The sequence below is a fragment of the Scyliorhinus torazame genome, chromosome 2, assembly GCF_047496885.1.
Source record: "Scyliorhinus torazame isolate Kashiwa2021f chromosome 2, sScyTor2.1, whole genome shotgun sequence".
NCBI classification, from domain to species: domain Eukaryota; kingdom Metazoa; phylum Chordata; class Chondrichthyes; order Carcharhiniformes; family Scyliorhinidae; genus Scyliorhinus; species Scyliorhinus torazame.
The window spans coordinates 206,234,527-206,250,847 of NC_092708.1; the positions used below are offsets into that span (position 1 = coordinate 206,234,527).

Sequence of the window (16,321 nt, forward strand, 5' to 3'; positions counted from 1 at the left end):
TCCATCTGATTTTGAACAATGTTCTGCTTCACCCAGCCATATGGCGCCATGACCCCTCGTTTGCCAGCTCTCACATTGCCACTTGCAGGTGGAGTGACTCACACAGAACAGACCCATCTCCACTTCCCAAGTGCCACATTCAGCCTTGAAGATCCAATCACTGTTGAGTGCACCAAGCTTGCTTGGCCAATAGGAAAGGAGCACACTGAAGCCAACATCTCGGCATGGAGAGGAGAGGCTCAATGTCTCATTCTGCAGGGCAGCCTGCCTCCCTCCCCATCCCTTTTATGCAGAGTAAATGCAACTATGTTGCTGTCCCGTTATACCATTTCCACCTTGCATTGCGAACAGAACCATCATAAACGCAATGGAATGCTGCCCACGGTTCGATTTGATGCTAATCTCTCGCATGGCAGGACTTGGGGAAAGATAACTAAAAGGAAAGTTTAACTGTGGCTGGTCACCTGATTCTGCACAGGACATGCTGTACCTGGTGCCACCTAATAGCTGTGCCTGTCTGGGTGGCCTTGTGAGGCCCTCAAACTGGCTTTATTGTTTCCTGTGGATGTGTATGACATTGGCAGTGCTCACTGTGATCAGGTGCCCCTTGTCTCAGGTCAGCCAAAACTTTTATCACTCTCTTTGTGTTCTCAAAACCCGTTGTATCCAGTCAGCCAAAGACAGTTCAGCTCCCGCACATTCTTATTGTCAAAAAATATTTTTACTCAAAACTCGCCAATGACTGATTGCCCTCTGTTCTGATGGCATGTCCCTAATCTGAAAAACTGTGGATAGTTATTTGGAGCCCAGATGGTGGCCACTGTGTACTTCTCATGGTTCTAATACTCTAATTCTTTGAGACAGGACATTGCGTTGCATTTATTGCCATAAATAATTGCCCTGAAAAGTTGATGTTGGCCGTTTCTGACTTGCAATTAATTTAGTGCATTAGCAACACAACAAAATGCAACATAGGACACTATTAGCATTGTAGGTGGGCAGATGATATTCCCAAGTCTTAAGTGTGAAGTTTGACCCTCTGGCAATCCCACCCCTGTTCTGAATGGGCTCAGTGTGTTGAGTGTAACAGACCACATGGCAAGGTAGCAAGTTGGTCGTGACACTACCATCATCCATCAACGCAATTGTGGAACCTTCTTGTTGGCATGTTCTGGTTGTCTCCCTTTATTGGAAAATGTTGCTCAAAGAGTGCTTGGGAATATCAGGAATTCTGAAGCTTAAGAGCCAACCAACCACAATCCAAGAGGAAACTTTGTGGAAAGCTTTAGACCCAGAATTTTGGGAGTGCTGTAACAGTGTAAAGAGCCTGACAACTGTCTATAAGAGTCTGGAATATGTCGGGTTAATGTGGGACTGAACACAGTATTGCCCACAAAGTTATGCAAAGGAACTTATGACCCGCACCTAGGGATCTGTGTACTGTGAGACAGAGTTTTGTGTACATGCATGCATGGTCACCTCCCTAAGACTTTGAAGACGTTATTAAGACCTACCAAATTCCCCCTACACCATGGTGGCAGTGAATGGAAAAACCCAAAACCTGGTTAAAAAAAATGCAGAGAAAAATGACCTGAAGAAAAATTCAAGAACCATTTGTGCAGAGGGAACTCGGCAGGGAAAATCTTCAAAGAAAGGCTTGGAGACTGAAGGCAGAAAGTTAACATTCTTTCCTGCAGCAGAAACCTCCTTGGTTGGAAGTCCAGCTTTAATTCCAGAGTGCAGAGTCAGCAGACCTAACAGGACTGAGCTAAAAACATTTGAATTCCAGGAAACAGAAAGTCCTGAGATATGTTTAAGTAGTTCAGTGGCCAAAAATTGCCTTTTAACCCACCCCATCACCTTACCACAGAACAAATTCCGTACAACATAAAACAGGAATACAAATGCATTCACAACAGGAGGCATCTAGATAAGCCAAATTCCCGATCAACGCTTGAACACGTGGCATTTGAGATCAGTCTGAAAAGAAAACACTTATTAATTAATTTGCAAGAATCACAACTAAAGAATCAGCTTTAAAGATCAGCAAAGGGCAGGATTCACACTTTTGCGACCCTAAACCATAGCACTGGAACAGAGAAGTGTGCAGCTCATTGATCCAAGCAGCTGTTAAAAATAACTTTATCAAGGCTGAGCGTGAACAGCATTGCAGCAGGATCCCTTCAAAAGCTGGCAAATGTGGGAAAACCCATTGACTTCAAACAAATGGTGGCTCCATCTTGAATTTTACCAGCCTCTTAAAGCTGAACCTACACTTTAAAAAATGTTAACTATGGATCAGAAATCTACTCTTCCAAATCAATTTGGGCTTATTCAAGTTCCAGATGAATCACAGAATTAAAGACTTTGGATAAACGCATTCCTTAACTACACAACTGCTTCAGGCTTGGATAAAAGACAGATGCTGAACAGGTTAAGATACTGTTTTATTCGGAAGGCTCGATAGTGGATACTATTAATGCTAGACAAGGAATCAACAAATCATCTGCTAAATTTGAAGAAGTACTAAAATGATTTGGTGTTCATTCTAACTTAAGAAGTAACAAAATCCTCAAACAGGCTAAATTTATTCAGTATGTTCTGCAGCCAGGAGAACCTGTTGTCTCATTCATTAATAATTTGCACAGGATGGTTGAAGGCTGCGAATGCAGAGATCCAAAATCTGACTCTATCAAGGATAGAATAGTGGCGCAGCACGGTGGTGCAGTGGGTTAACACTGTTGCCTCATGGCGCCGAGGTCCCAGGTTCAATCCCGGCTCTGGGTCACTGTCCGTGTGGAGTTCGCACATTCTCCCCGTGTTTGCGTGGGTTTCGGCCCCACAACCCAAAGATGTGCAGGCTAGGTAGATTGGCCACGCTAAATTGCCCCATAATTGGAAAAAATTAATTGGGTACGCTAAATTTACTTTTTAAAAAAGGATAGAATAGTGGTGAGTAGTGGCTGACGTGCTCTCAGTCATGTCACAAGTGAAGGAACATATAACTCTCACGTAAGCTATCCAGGTTGTTAGGCAATCTGAACTCCGTCTGTAGAACATAACCATTTTAAGCACGAGAAAGTAAACTGTGGTACAAAGGAAACACCACGGCCCAGTTAGTTAAGCAGATCAGAAACAGGAATATCCTAGGCCAAAGGAAGCAATACCTCAACCAACCATGAGAATGCCTATGCCAGTCTCGTGGACCAAAGTGTCCTAATAGGCATGAACAATGTTAGCAGTTTCAGTCCAATGCTTTCAATGTAACATTGAGTGCACTGGGGAAGGTTCAGAGGCGATTCATCAGGATGTTGCCTGGGATGAGGCATTTGAGCCATGAGGAGAGCCTGGATAGACTTGGGTTGTTTTCTTTAGAGCAGAGAAGACTGAAGGGGAACCCGATTGATGTATATAAGATTATGAGGAGTATGGAGAGGGCAAATAGGATGCAGCTGTTCCCCTTAGATAAAGGGATAAATGAGGGGGCATAATTTTAAGGTGAGGGGTAGGAGGTTTAGAGGGGATTTGAGGAAAAAACCTTTCACCCAGAGGGTAGTGGAAGTCTGGAATGCACAGCCTGGGAGGGTAGTAGAGGTGGGAAATCTTACAACCTTCAAAAGGTACATGGATGAGCACTTAAAATGTCATAACATTCAAGGCTATGGGCCATGTGCTAGAAAGTGGGGTTCATGTAAATTTAGTCTAGTGTTATCGGTGCAGGCTCGATGGGCCGAAGGGGCTCTTCTGAACTGTATGACTCTATGATTCTATAATTGGACAGTTTGGGAAACTGTGCAAGGCCAAATCATCTGAGCACACAGAAAACCCAAAGATGATTCATGAGGTTGAGATTGCACAGCAAGAGGACACACATCCATGTTTCTTAGGTCAGGTCAGTGCTCTTGGATATCCATTTTGGAATACGGACATTTTGGTTAATGACCATCTCACAAAATTTAAATTGGACACTGGAGCCAGTGCTATGGTCCTATTGGACAAAGAACCATGGTTGAGAGACCTCTGGCTTCGAACAACAGACACACCACCCGATGGGCCGTAGGAATCTAGCTGTGATCACAGCCATGCTTCTGGAACCACTAAGGTATGGCAGCAAACAAGTCTTTGAGTCGATGTATGTCACCTGTAACCAGTCTTTTTCTCTCTTAAGCAGAGATGCCTATGTAGCCCTGAATCTCTTCAAAATGGCAGAAGGTGACAATACAGACACTGTTACAAATAATGCAGAATGGCAAGTTCCCATAGAATACATACATTCATACAATCCCTTCAGTACAGAAGGATGCCCATCAAGTCTGCACTGACCCTCTGAAAGAGCACTCTACCTAGGCCCACTCCCCCATCCTGTCCCCGCAAACCCCTAACCCTACCTAACCTGCACATCTTTGGATTGTGGGAGGAAACCGGAGCACCCGTAGGAAACCTACCCAGACATAGGGAGAACATGTAAACTCCACACAGAGTCTCCAAAGGTCGTAATCGAACCACGATCCCTGGTGCTGTCAGACAGCAGTCCTAACCACTGTGCTAACGTGCTGCCCCTAGAGCTCCCGAGAGAGCCAAGAAGAAAGATTCTCTTGACTGAGACTTCAGCTCTGAACCATCTTCACTCTACACAGAGGAGGTTTGTTCATTTTTGTTAAAGTGCTGGAAAGCTCTCATTGGTCAGACTGGCCAACCACTCAGATGGTTACCGTGACGCCGCTAGTGGAGGATAGGCAAGCGAGCAATCAACAACCAGAGGAGGCTCAACCTCCGGCTCCGACGAGTGTTGATGAGGTCAACACTGTGACCACAGAGCTAATGCTGCAAACCCCAGCCAGTATGACAGTGCGACAGGCGATGCTGAAACTAAGCCACAGCTGACAGCACACCGCACAGCCAAACACAATGGTGAGCCTAATGAAAAAACACATCCTCATAACAGGAATGGCCATCTTCTGTCACAGAGGATATCGCAATGGCCCAAATGATGAAAGAAGAGGAAACAAACAACATGGGGACAAGCACAATGTTCATCTACCCTGCAAGAAAGGGATGGTAACAATGTGGATACAAAATTGGCTGAGTAATAGGAAACAGGTGGTAATGGTCAATGGGTATTTTATGGGCTAAAGGAAAGTTTGCAGTGATGTTCCCAAGGAGTTAATATTAGGACCCTTGCTTTTCCTGATATATATGAATGATCTAGATCTTGGGGTTCAGGGGACAATTTTGAAGTTTGCTGATGATTCAAAACTTGGAAGTATTGTAAACTGTGAAGTGGAGATTGTAGAACTTCAAACAGACATAGAAAAGTTGGTGGAGTGGGCAGCAAGGTGGCAGATGGAGTTCAATGCGGAGAAGTGTAAGGTGATGACTTTTGGTAAGAAGAACATTGAGAGACAAGATAAAATGAGGGATAGGGTTCCTTTTGGCGTGCAGGAGCAGAGGGACCTGGATGTATATGTGCATAGATTGACCATTGAAGGTTGCAGGACAGATAGAGAGAGCAGATAATAAAGCATATCACATTCTGGGCTTTATTAATAGGGGCATAGAGTACAAGAGCATGGAGTTAATGTTGAACTTGTATATAGTATAAGACACTAGTTAGACCGCAGCTGATTTTGGAAGCTACACAATAGGAAGGAGTGCAGATAAGCTTTACTATTGGAGAGATTGCAGAAGAGGTTTACAAGAATGGTTCCTAGGATGAGAAACCTCAGTTATGAGGATAGATTGGAGAGGTTGGGACTGTTCTCCTTGGAGGGAGGAAGACTAAGGGGAGATTCAATAGAGATGTATATCTGTATTGAGAAAAAGTAAAGGGAAATAAATAATGGCACGTGCGCCAGGGTACAATTTGGCACACGAGATTGGCTGGGAACAAAGTTTGTTTCATAGTACATGCAGAGCTAGGTCATAATTTAAAAGGTAGATGTTGCATGCTGGCATCAGTTATGTTTGACCATGGCCATCATTCACCTGCCCTCTCTTTGCTTAGACTATCCAGTAATATAAACAGGTGTTCGATGAATGGAAATCCATAGAGATGGGTCTCAGTTCACCATTCCAAATGTTTGTGGTGCTTTGGAGGGTTCCGTGCTATATACAACAAAGCACAATATTAAAATATACTTTCTAAAGTTAAGCTAAATCAAAATTTAAAGATACCTTAACATTACTGAAAGACGGGTTTATCACAATGGAGGTCTGAATGGTATTTTTCCAACATTGGTTGTGTCAGGCAAGACTGCCATTTGAATCCATTTTGAGAACCTGGGATGAATTCTCCACTTTGCCATGCCAGCAGCGAGAATTACGATCCGTTTTGCACCCAACGCTGATTCCGACACCATGCCCCAGTACCTCACTGGCGGCGTTATCGAATTTAACACTCCACACCGGCGGGTCCATGCAAAACTCATTTGCATGGATTCAAATGTTATTAGAGGCTTTGACACTTCATGCTTCACGGCCCCTCCCCCCAGCAATGTTCCATCCTCTTAGGAGGAAATCTTGCCGGCGAAAATAAGTGCAAGTATTTGCAAGTGGGGACTGGGCGCCATAGCTGTGGAGGGAGAGCGGGTAGCTAAAACAACTGAAAAAGCCTCAAAAATGTTTGGGCTTGCTGGGAAGTGCCTGCCTGGCCAGGGGAGGAGAACGATTTGATGCAAAGTCTGTGGACTCGGGATCCTTGGGATCGGGGTGGCCTGGCTCAGACTGTCATTGCTGCAGTCTGTCTTTTAAATGCACCCCTTTGATGCTACTTACAGGCTTGTGGCTGCTCACACTGCTGAGTGCTGCCTGTGTTCTTTAAATGTTCAGAGAGCCTCTGGTCATCTGGGAGCCCACCCAGGCTGCCCCTCTAGAAATCCTCAGACCCCAGCTGTACCATCAAGGAGATAGGCGTGGCCAAGCTCAATCAATGGCTCACAAGATGTTGGCACTCCTCAGGAGCACTGCGCCATTGCAGAGGGACTAGGGGATTAGCAGAGCTCACACCAACCAGAGGACATCTGCACCACAGCCTTTGGAACCCTCCCTGGTTTTCCGCCCCTCCCAAGTCAGAAGCCTCAACAGTGACCCCCACCCCTCCGGATCACCACCTGTCTCCTCCTGGTGAGACTGGCAACGCCAATTGCTTCTGTCACCACCTCCCAGGTGCTGTTCAGGAGGGCAGGCTTGAGTCTGCGGCCCACCCTGGGGGAGAGGGTGTCCCCCCCATTCCTCACTGGCATGGAGAAGTGAGTCCACCTCAGACTCCTGAACCTGGGGAGCAGGGCTTCCTGAGCCACCTTAGTGGCTGCAGAGAGTGTGTGGTAAGCGGTGCCCTTAAAAACAGCTCTAGCTGTCAGGTTCCTTTGCTCTAATTCAGGCACCAACAGTTTCAATATCCGCTAAGCCAGGAATTGCTCTCAATTCACGCCAGCAGAGTTCTGGCCGATTTGCCTGTCCTGACTCACTTACCAAATAGCGTCCCCAACGGAAATGGGAATAGCACGCTATTCAGTCTGCGTAGGAACATTTAGATCAGAATTTTATGGTCGTCGGGAATCACGTTTTCCGCTGGCAGCGCACCCCGCCAGTGGCATTCGCGGCGGCTTGGGGTGGATTCAATGGGAAATCCCATTGATAAGCAGCGGGGGGATAGAACCCCGCCACCAGCTAACGGTGCGACACCGAGAATCATGCAGCTGGGGGACCAGAGAATCCAGCCCTTAGTCTTCCAAATGGAGAATTCCGGCACTTGTTTTAGTTTGTACCACTCATTCCTCGTATTACATTGTCTATCTAGTTCCTTTAAGTCACCTGAAAGACAATATAAGATTGAAGCTCTAGGACCCCCACTTATGCCAGATGTTGCTCCATATCTAGACTTCCAGTTCAGGCTGTGAACTGTTGCCAAACCTGCATTATTCACTCTTCATTTGTTGCACCCTGGAACTGGAAAGCAAGACAGCAGTGATAGGAGGCGAAGTTATCCCAGTATTCAGAGCATGAGTGGAAGTGTCATAAGATGCAATGGAAGTTCCTAGTGTAAAGAATCTTGGTGTTGACCCAGGTCCCATGAGTTTGGGGAACAGGCATGTTGGAGAACTCCGAAGTCCTTAAACCAGCCATTGGGTCAGGGGATGGCTGAAAGGTCAACAAGTTACCAGCTGGTTGGAATTTCGCTCAAACACGAACTGTGACATGTAGTGACCTTTCTTTTGCGACATGCAACTTTTACTTATTTCATTCAATCTGATCAGTTGGGATGTTACAGTCGTTTGATGTAAAGTATAAAATGATGTGTAACTGTACAACATTTTAAAAACAGAGCCAGCAAAACAACCTCTGCGGAATAAGTAATAACAATTTTTCTCATTTGGTCTGCTTTATTGCCAGGGACCTTCCGGGCCACCAGGACCCCCAGGACCTTCTGTACGTATTGGGTGAACTCCTTTTGCATGTTTAAACAAGTAGAGATATGTTAATACCTCCTCAAATCATTGCCTAAAGACAGGGAAGGGGTTAGAGTGGCATGAAAGTGTAACCTAAGATTCCTAATGCTCTTCTTTCTTTTACAGGAGTGTGAAATATTGGACATCATTAAGCGCATGTGCTGTAAGTAAACAGTCAGTCAGACCTTTTCAATCCAAAGATTTGGATATTTGGATCAGTAGCTCAGCTGGAAGGTCTACTTCCCTATTGTGGTACTGATCATGTAGCTCCCTGGCTGAGCTCCTTAATCCCAACCACAGCAGCACTAAAGGGCCTCGAACTGACCTCAACACTTTTGGGCCAAGCTAAGAATCCTGGACAGGATTCTCTGACCCCGCTTCCGGGTCGGAGAATCGCCAGGCCGGGCGCGATTCACGTGATGCCGCCCCGACGCCAGTCCGCCGATTCTCCGGTGACTGGAGAATTGGCATTGGCGCTCTACGTGGCCATGCCGCCGATTCTCCACGCGGGATGGGCCGAGTGGCCACCGAGATATCCCTAGTCCCGCCGGCGCCGTTCACATGTGATCTTACCCGGCGGGACCTCGCCATCCATCCTGCGGAGGGCGGCCTGGATGGGGTGGGGGGGGGGATCCAACCCCGGGGGAGGCCTCCACCATGGCCTGACCCGCGATCGGGGCCTAACGATCGGCGGCTGCCTTTTCCTGGTGGGGGCCTCTTTTACTCCGCGCCGGCCCCTGTAGCTTTCCGCCATATTGCGTCAGGGCCAGCGTGGAGAAGAAACCTAGCGCGCAAGCATGAGTTCGCGCCGGTCGCAGCGCGCATGCGCGAGTTTGCACCAGTCGCAGCGCGCATGCGCAGACCCGCAGCGCCCGTTTGATGCTGGTATCGGCAGCTGGAGCTGCGTGAGTCGCTCCAGTGCCATGCTGGCCCCCTGTTGGGCGCAGGATCGCTGATCCTGGGGGCCTGTTGACACCATCGTAAAACGCGACGCCGTTTATGACGGTGTCAACACTTAGCCTCAGGATCAGAGAATCCCGCCCCCTGTTTCTGGCTGCTATCAAACATCTACTGCTGCAGTGAAAACTTGTTTTACCTTCTCTTATTCATTCGCTGGATGGCATACAGGCACCCCTCACTGTGCTCTGCAAGGCAACCTTAGGGCGGCACAGTGGCACAGTGGTTAGCACTGCTGCCTCCCAGTACCAGGGACCCGGCTTCAATTCCGGCCTTGGGTTACTGTTTGTGTGGAGTTTGCACATTCTCTTGTGTCTGCGTGGGTTTCCTCCCAAAGTCCAAGGGTGTGCTGGTCAGGTGTATTGGCCATGGTCAATGCAAGGGATTACAGATATAGGACAGGGAAGTGGGCCGATTCAGGGTGCTCTTTGGGATAGTTAGTGCAGACTCGATGGGCCGAATGGCCTCCTTCTGCGCTGTTGGGTTTCTATGGATTGGTATGACAGTGGATGGCATCACAGGTGACAGGGAGTACAGTTATGCCAGAGATGCTGGATCCATTATTAATGTTGTCATATAATAGAAAAACAAGGTGGCGATTTCCCAACATTTCCTCTCTGGCCTTGTCCAATGGGAGGACATATGGCACGTTATTCCCTGTCAACAAGCGATTGGAAAGATCTCACGCAGCACACGCCAAAATTTCTAACATGCTCTCCCGCATGGGAAACCTCAGCTGTCTGCAGAGCGAAGTCAGAGACAATTACCCCTTGAAGCGTTTGTGTTAAATAAACGGAAACAGCAGAACTGCCCTTGCAAGCATGCATTCTCATGTCACCGAGTGCCTTATACAGAATGCATGACACAGCAATCAGACGCAGCATGAGGTGACCAAATGACTGGATGCAGCATGAAATAAAATGTGTTCTTTATTAATGTTCCAGCAAATGATTAAAATAATTTTGCTAATTTTCCTTTCTTTTCTTTTTCACAGCTTGCTGTGGTGAGTAGATTGAATTATTTGGTGCAGGAATGCATGCTATTACTCACTGTTTACCGCTGACAATCTTTACCCTGTTTCCAAGTTTACTTGATTTTACCATTCATGTACTAGTATAGAATGAGTATTTGTAGATGTTCCCTTACTTCAATATGTGCTTGATTTGCCTGCTATTTAGAGATACCCTCTTCATAATTAGTCTTTGTCAGTGTATGAGCCAATCACAATGAACCATACAGTTTCAGGCAGTGCTTTGGAAATGGGGATCTGTTAGCAGAGGTGGAGAAGCTGCCATCAATAAGCTTTCAGATTTTTAGCAGTTACTCCCTCACATTCAGGCTTCAATGAAAACAATCTCTAATGCAAACATGCACTATACCGCAGAGAGCTCCTCCTCTAGTAAGGTCAATGGCCCAAGACATCTAAATCCATTTTAAAACGAAGCATTTCTGGTACATTGAAGATAATACACTGAAAGAGTCAATTAAAGGAGGAATGTAGCCGACGTGCATGAAAGCGCGTATTTCCTGTTTTTCCCAGACGTCTCAACATCAGGGAAATATTAGAAGAGAGATTTATGGTAAAAGCTGGATGCTGTGACATGGGGAATCAGACATTTTGTAGATGCATGAACTGACTTATGGGCCAACTGGCATTGTCTTGGGAACACAGAAGCAAAGAGCCCCTCCAGCCTGGTCTAAAATTCAATTTGATCATGGCTGCCATGTATATTAATTCCATTTACCTGCCTTGACTGTGTATCCAGCATCTACAGCAGTAGTGAAAGCCCTCTATTAAACTGAAGCTCATCAAAGAAATACAGAGTGTTAACAAGACTGAGGTGGGACAGCAGTCGACAAGACTTGGGAGAATTAAAAAGCTTAATGGCGTTGGAAAGTCACATCAGAAGGAGCGGTTATGAAGATCATTGACCAGTTCTTTCCCTTGCAGAGTGTAAGTGTGGACCCATCGACCTTCTGTTTGTAGTGGACAGCTCAGAAAGTATCGGGGACCAAAACTTTGCTCTCGCCAAGCAGTTTATAATTACGGTGATCGAAAGACTGAGCAGGGATGAAAAAATCAGGGTGAGTTCTACCAACACGAAAGGCTGACTAAATTTGTTTAGCCTATTTCAATCTTTGATATGGCATTATCTCATATAGGTTTCATGTTTCTAAATCAGTCCAGAGTCTTCTTCTCAGCTTGATATTTAAAAAAAATACTTTCATTGTGAATTATTTTGCTCATGTAGGTGAAGCCTGGGGAATTTAACATTGTGTTAAGCACTCTTAGCTGAAGGATGACATGGTCAGATGCATGCTGAAGCTCTCTTGTTTCTGTCCCACTGATCCACATTATCACCAAATTTAAAGCAAGCAAATGGTCTAATTTCTGTAAAAAAAAAAGAGTAATTTTACACACACACGGCATTTGATTAGTGCAGTGCCAAAGGAGATAAAAACTCCTTCCCCACTCATTCCGCAGGATATTTCTAAATTGTATTGATAAGTGTAAAGCCATAATCCAAACCGAGGAATGTTTTCATAGAATGTATGACTGTGGAGTTTAAAAGTAGTTTATGTTGTGAGAGATGACCATGGAGGTAGGGCAATCCCAAGACCCACAGCAGCAGTGAAAGCTCTCTGTTAAGCCACGGTTTCAGAAATTAACACTGAGAATTCATTACCAAGTCATTCTACGAGACTGCAGTCCTGAGGTAAAGAAGATGGCAGATCTCAATTGTCATTGTCGAGGAGTTCAACAGGCTGAAGACGGTCCTTGAAATGAACCCCTTTTTACTCACGGACATCTTTATAACTTCATTTGAAACCAAATTGCCCAATCTCGAGACGCACAAAACACCAAAGAGGACAGCCCTGAAGGAAAAGACAATCTTGGCATCCTGTTACATCTACAACAGACCACAGATATGCAAATATTTATGGGGCATGATCTTGGGTTTGAATTTTGTCTGAGGGCACTGAGTGCAAACAAGCAGAAATCTAGAAAATGGTCACCTCAGTGGGGCCAGATTTAGATTTGAAATTGTAGAGGTTTTTGAGTTAATATTTTCATACCTTTGTAGACTTTATCCTTGTTTGTACTGATAATGTAAAGTTCAATCAAAGCACGGTGGTAGGATTTACTCCAATCAAAGAGTGCAGTTGGTATCTTGAATGTTCAAATATTTTAAGGGTGTTCTGGAAGTGTTAATCAGTGTTGGGTTGTTGACTGGTATTCTACATGCCTTGCTTAAATACAAAACAGGCTCGAAGCAATTGTACATGGGAAGCAAAATTTGAACCTCTGCTATTTGCTGACTTTACGTAGTTTATTAATATTATTCTACAGGAGACAAACTCCCAACTGGCATGACAGTGCTCAGACATGGGAATGCAAAATGTTGCCCCTTATCATCAGGAAACAACTCATCATGGACAACTGGAAAATGCAACATTGCATTTATTTTTTATAAATGTTTTTTATTGGATCAACATTGCATTTTGACTAGGAATTCACACTCATGTTAATTTGTACACCAAGAATTTATTTCATTTTTAGTAGGTGTCATATTAGGAACACAGAAACAGTCCATTGAACCTGTTCTGTTATTCAATTCGATCCTTGCTGTTCTGTATCTCAACTCCATTTACCCACCTTGGAGAGAATTCCAGACCTTTGTGTGAGAAAGTACTTCCTAAATTCACTCCAAAATCATCTAGCTTTAATTTGAAGACAAAGCTTCTTGGCTTGTGATTTCCCGCCAGAGGAAATAGTTCCTTGTTATCTGTCCTGTCCAATCTTTTTATCATTTTACCTGCCTTGAACCTTCTTTACACAAGGAAATATAAACCTATGTTGCGTTTAACCCTTTTAGCCCCTGTATCATCGGGTTAAACTGCACTGGGTAGGAATCTCCGTTGCCCGAATCCGATATTGGGGAATTGGCGATCGGGCGAAGAATCGACTCCTACGCCCAAATCAGGGGTGGCACTGGTTTGACGCCGGTCGGCCATGCTCCGTCCCCTCGGAAATCATGTAATCACGCCACGCGCCGCACACCATTGCAACGGCATTAACGTGTCAGCAGCAGGCCCTCCCACGATGCTCTGCCCCATATGGGCTGAGTTCCCGACGGCACGGGACATGTGTGGTCTCAGCGGTCAGGAACCCGGCGTGGCGGCTGCGGACTGTGTCCAGTGCTGCCATATTTGGCCGGGATCCATGCTGCTGGCTGGGGCGGGGGGACTGATGCGGGGTGGCCAGGGTGTGGCTTGTGGGGTCGTGGCTGGTGGATCGGGTCTGTGCACGGCCAGTACCATTCTGTACCGCGCGACCGTTGCAGGTCGTCGCCGTACGCATGCGCGGCCAGGGACCCGGCCATTCTCCAGCCGTTTTCAGCGCAGGAGCCGGGAGTTTCACCCCGTGCCACTGCTAGCCCCTCACAGGTCCTGGAATCGGTGAGGGGTCGGCCCCGATTTGTTAATCGTAAAACTCCCGCAAATTCTCTGCTCAAGCCGGCACTTAGCCTGTGAAATGTAGAATCCAGCCCACTGTGTTTCCTCCAAGAGTAATAGATCTTTGCTGGGGTGCAATGCCCAGAACTAAAAAGGGTGGGTGGGGTCTGAACAAGCGTTTACACAAGTAGAGCATAACTTCCATATCCTGTGTATAACAGCATATTTTAGGTAAAGGCCAACAATCTATTGGCCTTTCTGATTGATTTTTGTACTCATCTCCTGACCTAGAATGATTTGTGTACAGGGTCATTCCAATTGTGTTGTTTCTCTACAGTTCCTAGCTCCTCATCATTTCAAAGAATTATCTTACCTTCAATGTGGAGGGCTCACATTTGCTCTTATTGAACTTTATCTTGTGTGAATCCTGTTCATATTAAACCTCTTATCAGTGCAGTGCCCTGTATGTACTCATTCTTTTTTTTTGGCGTTTATAGTTTGACGGCAAGGAGTCCAACATTGGAGTTGTCCAATACAGTCATGGGGGAACTGAGGAGTTGGTCTCAATGATTGATCCTGGCATTAATTCTCTACCTGAACTAAAAGTGTACGTATTATCTGTCTTGACTGATTGACTGGTTCTTTGCTTAACATGCGTTGTTGGTAAAGATGGTGTGATCGATTAATCTATATCATTGCCACTAACTGGACATTTCTGCATTAAAAAGGCTTCAGAAATTAGGGAAGCGAGCAAATACAACAAACTGTTGTTTTAGTTATGAAAGGAAACTCAGAGAAGTGAACATGATTTATTGTAGGACAGCTTTGCATTGCAGGGGACAGGATTACATCCCTAAAATGTTCAGAGGTACAGACATTGTTGATGTTAGATGTCAGTTTGGCGTAGACTGTCAGCAAGGACACTCATCACAAACACCTGAGATTAGCGTTGGAGTGATATAAATTTGGAATGTGCAACGGGACGGAATTGGAGGAGGAAAAGGTGGTGTTTACATATTGGACAGTGTTTGTCTCCACTACACAGATCAATATATTGGGCAGTGTCTCTGAACGCAGGGCAGGTTAATATATTGGACAGTGTCTCTGTACGCAGGGCAGGTTAATATATTGGACAGTGTCTCTGTATGCAGGACAGGTTAATATATTGGACAGTGTCTCTGTACGCAGGGCAGGTTAATATATTGGACAGTGTCTCTCCACACAGGGCAGGTTAATATATTGGACAGTGTCTCGCTACACAGAACAGGTTAATATATTGGACAGTGTCTCTCCACACAGGACAGGTTAATATATTGGACAGGGTCTCTCTACACAGGGCAGGTTAATATATTGGACAGTGTATCTCGACACAGGGCAGGTTAATATATTGGACAGTGTTTCTCCACACAGGGCAGGTTAATATATTGGACAGTGTCTCTCTACACAGGGCAGGTTAATATATTGGACAGTGTCTCTGTACGCAGGACAGGTTAATATATTGGACAGTGTCTCTCCACACAGGACAGGTTAATATATTGGACAGTGTCTCTCCACACAGGACAGGTTAATATATTGGACAGTGTCTCTGTACGCAGGGCAGGTTAATATATTGGACAGTGTCTCTCCACACAGGGCAGGTTAATATATTGGACAGTGTCTCGCTACACAGAACAGGTTAATATATTGGACAGTGTCTCTCCACACAGGACAGGTTAATATATTGGACAGGGTCTCTCTACACAGGGCAGGTTAATATATTGGACAGTGTATCTCGACACAGGGCAGGTTAATATATTGGACAGTGTTTCTCCACACAGGGCAGGTTAATATATTGGACAGTGTCTCTCTACACAGGGCAGGTTAATATATTGGACAGTGTCTCTGTACACAGGACAGGTTAATATATTGGACAGTGTCTCTCCACACAGGACAGGTTAATATATTGGACAGGGTCTCTCTACACAGGGCAGGTTAATATATTGGACAGTGTATCTCGACACAGGGCAGGTTAATATATTGGACAGTGTTTCTCCACACAGGGCAGGTTAATATATTGGACAGTGTCTCTCCACACAGGACAGGTTAATATATTGGACAGTGTCTCTCTACACAGGGCAGGTTAATATATTGGACAGTGTCTCTGTACACAGGACAGGTTAATATATTGGACAGTGTCTCTCCACACAGGACAGGTTAATATATTGGACAGTGTCTCTCTACACAGGGCAGGTTAATATATTGGACAGTGTCTCTGTACGCAGGACAGGTTAATATATTGGACAGTGTCTCTGTACGCAGGGCAGGTTAATATATTGGATAGTGTCTCTCCACACAGGGCAGGTCAATATATTGGACAGTGTCTCTCTACACAGGACAGGTTAATATATTGGACAGTGTCTCTCCGCACAGGGCAGGTTAATATATTGGACAGTGTCTCTCTACACAGGGCAGGTTAATAT

At 45.5% G+C, this 16,321-nt stretch overlaps 1 protein-coding gene across 1 annotated transcript in view; it reads left to right on the plus strand.

The window, feature by feature from the left end:
* Positions 1-16,321, plus strand: part of col6a1 (collagen, type VI, alpha 1) — a 128,575-nt gene that overhangs the window by 81,226 nt on the left and 31,028 nt on the right. The window contains exons 27-31 of the mRNA XM_072483020.1: positions 8,392-8,427; positions 8,574-8,610; positions 10,399-10,407; positions 11,356-11,489; positions 14,360-14,469. Coding sequence (XP_072339121.1) covers positions 8,392-8,427; positions 8,574-8,610; positions 10,399-10,407; positions 11,356-11,489; positions 14,360-14,469 — 326 coding nt within the window. The remainder of the gene's footprint in view (positions 1-8,391; positions 8,428-8,573; positions 8,611-10,398; positions 10,408-11,355; positions 11,490-14,359; positions 14,470-16,321) is intronic.